General features: G+C 73.8%; 3 protein-coding genes across 3 annotated transcripts in view; 2 read left to right on the top strand and 1 right to left on the bottom strand.

The window, feature by feature from the left end:
* Positions 1-370, top strand: part of H696_01867 (hypothetical protein) — a 3,015-nt gene extending 2,645 nt beyond the window's left edge. Inside the window, exon 3 of the mRNA XM_009495768.1 lies at positions 45-370. Coding sequence (XP_009494043.1) covers positions 45-305 — 261 coding nt within the window. The 3' untranslated portion in view covers positions 306-370. The remainder of the gene's footprint in view (positions 1-44) is intronic.
* Positions 371-797: 427 nt separating this feature from the next.
* Positions 798-1,548, top strand: H696_01866 (hypothetical protein). Its single transcript, XM_009495767.1, has 2 exons — positions 798-1,060; positions 1,185-1,548. Exons 1-2 carry the CDS (start codon positions 841-843, stop codon positions 1,445-1,447), a joined length of 483 nt encoding a protein of 160 aa, XP_009494042.1. The 5' UTR covers positions 798-840; the 3' UTR covers positions 1,448-1,548.
* Positions 1,549-1,853: 305 nt separating this feature from the next.
* H696_01865 (hypothetical protein) overlaps positions 1,854-4,102 on the bottom strand; it is a gene marked incomplete at both ends in the record, with an annotated part of 5,255 nt that continues 3,006 nt past the window's right edge. The window contains 2 exons of the mRNA XM_009495766.1: positions 1,854-2,870; positions 3,066-4,079. Of these exons, the coding sequence (XP_009494041.1) occupies positions 1,854-2,870; positions 3,066-4,079 (2,031 nt within the window). The remainder of the gene's footprint in view (positions 2,871-3,065; positions 4,080-4,102) is intronic.

Below are 4,102 nucleotides of genomic sequence, written 5' to 3'. Positions count from 1 at the left end.
CGCCCCGCCCCGTGTCCCCGCCCCCCCCCCCCTCCGAGCAACAGGTTGTCTCTGTGCAGCTTCTCCTGGAGGCCGGCTCGGACGCCTCGCTGCAGCGCTGGCCCCCCGGCCGGCAGACCGAGTCGGCTCGCGCCCTGCAGGAAACCATCAAGGGCGTGCCGCTGCTGCGGGATCTCCTGGAGCCGGGGAAGCCGTGGCTCACGGCGCGCGATGTGGCCGCGCACCCGTACTTCGGCTATCCGGCCATCCTGTCTGTCCTTGATGAGTATGAAGACCGTCGCCGGCGCCAGCTGGCCGAGTGGTAGGCTCGGCTGGGCCGGTGTGGCAGGCCCGCGCACGGGGCCGGGCCCCCCCCCCCCCCCCCCCCCCCTTTCCGCATCGTGCCGGTCTCCCTCGGCAGAGCGCGTGTGCATTCCCCGCGAGAGGGCGCAGTTTCGCCCGCCGCGGGTGGGAGCAAGGACCGCCGGCTCCCGTTGGCAACGCCAGCGCCGGGCACACAACCGTTGGCAGCTCCCTGCCGGGCGATCGGCCCGCCGGTCGAAGCAAGATCGTTCTTTTTTCCTTCCCCCCTTCCCGGCCCCCGTGCCTGTCCTTTTGTCTAGTGTCGCTCGCTCTCGCGTGGGGAGGGGGGGGGGGGCGTCGCCGTCACCGCCGCCGATGTGCCACCACCGGCGCAGGCTCGCAAATACACCCCCCCACACACACGTACACACATGCGCGTGCATTGTCCTCCCCGAGGCCCAGCCCCAAAGCGCGCCCCCCTATGTGGGGGCTGGCTCCATGTCGATATCCCCCCCCCCGCCTTCCTCCCCCGCGCTGGCCCCTCCTTGCCCCTGCCCAATGAACGCCCGGCATCCGCTTGCCTCGCTGCAGCCGACCGATCGGCCGGTTCGGCTCCATCTGTTTGTAGACCACATTGCCGCATCGGCCTGGGCCGTGGGCGGTCCGCCGGGCGGGACATCCGACGCGTCGGCCTACCTGGACCCGGTGGAAACACAGGCCGTCGAGTTTGTGGTGGGCGACGCGTCCGGGTCCCTGCCGCTGTTGGTGACGAATCCTGGTGCGCCGGCTGCCCGCCCCCCGCCCTCCCCGCCGCCCCCCTCTCTTTCTCCCGGTGCCCGGGCGCCTTGACTTGACTGCTGCCCGCTGACCGCGCCACATCATGCCCCGGCCCGCTCCGAAAGAGAGCATCGCCATCCTGGGCCAGCTGGTCGGCCGGTGGGTCAACCTGTGCCAGGTCCAGGTCCGGGTATTCCGCCGGCGCCTGCAGCTGGTGGCCACCGACCAGACGACCATCGATGCCGGGCCCGAGGGCCGCGGTCTGCCGGCCCCGGGCCCGATCGACGCCGAGACCGACGACATCCCCCTGGCCGATGCCTCGCCGGATGTGCCCTTTTCCGTTGGGCCGATGCTCTCGGCCGAGTGGCTATCCTCGACGCGCTGGTGAGCACTTGCCTCCCCCGGTGCCCCTCGGCATGCACGCGCGCACGTCTGCTGGCGCACAAGCTCACGATGTGAGCGTGACAGGAATGCAGGGGCACATGCTTGTTTGTGTATTTGCTTTTCGGACCGGGAAAGGGGGGCCCACGGAATGGCAACTGGCCGGTGTCCTCGCCCCCTTCCCATGTGGCGGACCCGAGCAAGATGGACACAGGGCAACGGGGAGGAGACATGTACGGGAGGAGGTGTATTGACCCCGCAAGAAGGGGGGGGGGGATGCACGGGGGAGAGGGAGGGGCAGCCAGCCGGAGGGCGGGGCCGGGGGGAGGGGGGGCACACACTTGTGGGCGCGCACGCGTCTGCCTACCCCCGGCGAAGACTCCGCCCCCCCCCCCCTCCCCCACCGGCAGGGCTCACACGTCAACCACACGCGCCGGCGCGCCGGCCGAGATGAGAGCATTATACAGGTCGCCGCCCTCGGCCGGGGCCTTGGACCGAATGCGAATGGTATGCAGAGCCCAGGGGGACTCCTGGAGGCTGATATCCGGCGTGGACACCTGGGCCAGGGCCGTCAGGGCCGACGCCTCCGAGTGCGCCATGCGGAAGGTGATGTCCACCGTGTCGAAGCCCGGGCCGGTGGCCCCGGCAGCGCCGACACCCCCGCCGGGGCTGGCGTGGCCATGGCCCGGCCCACCGGGCCCGGCACCCCCGCCGGCGAAGGAGGCCGCCCGGATGAGGGGGGCCCCCACGCGGGAGGACTCCTTCGCCGCGGACCCCGGGGCGAAAACCTCCACCATGTCCCGGAGGCTGATCCACCCGTATGCCTGGACCACGGTGCAGCAGGTGTCGGAGAAGGCGCCGGGGTCGTTGGCGCCGGCCCCGGCGGCGGCGGCCAGCGCCTGCGCCGCAGATGCCGGGGCCAGGCCGGCCCCGGAGCCGGGCGTCCCGGCCGAGCCGCCGGCCGCCGGGGCGTCAAACGCCCCGGCGCGGTCTTGCCCGGCCCCGGCGCTGCTCTTGCTCATGCGCCGGAAGCTGCTGCCAATGCGCGAGAGGGCCGTGCCGGAGGGGGCACGCGTCAGGGTGGTGCTGCCGGTGCCGGGGGTCGACGCGGCGAGATCCTCGCTGGAGGGGCCGCGCGAGGGCCCGGCCGGGGGGCCACCCCCGGCCGGCAACTCCTCCCACGAGTCGGCCCCCGGGCCGGTGGCCCCGCCGGACCGCGACCGGGTCACCGTGCTGATGAGCTTCCCCGGGATGGCGACCGCCGAGCCGGGGTGGCTGCTCAGCCTCCGGGAGGGGACCTTCTGCCGGAAGAGGAACACCAAACGGGAGGGCATCAGTGCGAAGTGGCACTTGATGGTGCCGCCCGACGACCCGGGGGCCGCTTCCAGCAGGAAGGAGCAGGAGGCCAGGAGCTGGGCGCGGCTGGCGTTCTGCATGCGGCGGCGCCCGGGGGGGGGGGGGGGGGGGGGGGGGGGGGGGGGGGGGGGGGGGGGGGGGGGGGGGGGGGGGGGAGGGGGGCCTTCCGGGGGGGGGCCGCAGACCCGGGTCCGCCGGGGGGGGGGGGGGGGGGGGGGGGGGGGGGGGGGGGATCCAAAGGAAGGGAAAAGCCGCGGAGAGGGGCGCACCTGTGCCCCGGTGGGGATCGGCCGCGGGGCCAGGGCGCTAAACTGCCCGGACGAGGTCCACAGGCAGGCCGGCCGCACGGAGGCCAGGCTCGGGGTCAGGGCCGGCCCCGGGGCCAGCGGGGCCACATGGGTGCCAAGCTCGGCGCCCGTGGGCGATGCCAGGTCCGGGCTGCTGGGCTCGGCGGTGCCGCCCCCGGCTGAGGGCGGCGGGGAGCCGGCATAATCACTGAGTGCCGAGTCCGAGGGTCGCGAGGGGCGGAGCCCGCCGCCCGGGGTGGACGGGCCGCTGCCGCTGCCGCCGGTGCCACTCGCGCCCGAGCTGACCTCGGTCGGCGAAACGCTCCCCGCATCGGGGCTGGCCCGGCGCAGGATGGCCGCCAGCGACAGCTCCACGCTGACCAGGTCCGAAGAGTGCATGTCATTGTGGAAGCCCCCGGTGACGCGCTCGGCCACCGAGCCGAAGGAGTATGACCGCGCGCCCAGGGCATCGATGTCCTGGTGGATGACCAGCATCAGGGGGGTAGGGCCGCCGGCGCTGCCGGCGCCGCTGGCCCCGCCCCCGGCCCCGGCCCCGGCCCCGGGCGCCGCCAGATACCCACTGGCAGCCAGGAAGCCGGTGCGCACTGCCTGGCGGATGCCGGCCGACGGGTGGCCGGCGCCCGGGTCCACCAAGTCCCGGTAGATGGCCACGAAGGAGGGGGTATGGCCGCTGGCGCCCTTTTTCATCATGTCGCTGAGCAATTGCGAGGCCTTGCTGTTGCCCCACAGGGCCTCGATGCTGTTCCAGGCGTGCAGCGCCTCGTCCTGCTTGGAGCTGAGATTCACCCGGCGCAGGCTGAAGGCCAGGTCCCACTTGAGGCTGGACATGGCCATGGAGTCGGGGTGCGCGCGCCAGGTGGACCGCGCGATGTCCGACAGGAGGAGAATGTACCGCGGCGCGCGCTGGACCGGGCAGATGAACAGGTCATCGAAGGCGCGCCGGGCCAGGCCGGCGGAGTTCTGCTCCTCCAGGGACTTGGCACGGGGGGGGGGGGGGG

This window comes from Fonticula alba (genome assembly GCF_000388065.1).
Source record: "Fonticula alba strain ATCC 38817 unplaced genomic scaffold supercont2.3, whole genome shotgun sequence".
NCBI lineage: Eukaryota > Rotosphaerida > Fonticulaceae > Fonticula > Fonticula alba.
This window is presented reverse-complemented; position numbering and strand designations above follow the sequence as displayed.

Bases quoted from the DNA above. Each gene is read 5' to 3' on its own strand.
- H696_01866 (XM_009495767.1), top strand. From the start codon at position 841: ATGAACGCCCGGCATCCGCTTGCCTCGCTGCAGCCGACCGATCGGCCG. The intron at 1,061-1,184 runs GTGCGCCGGCTG...CCGCTCCGAAAG, and splicing joins GCTGTTGGTGACGAATCCTG to AGAGCATCGCCATCCTGGGC.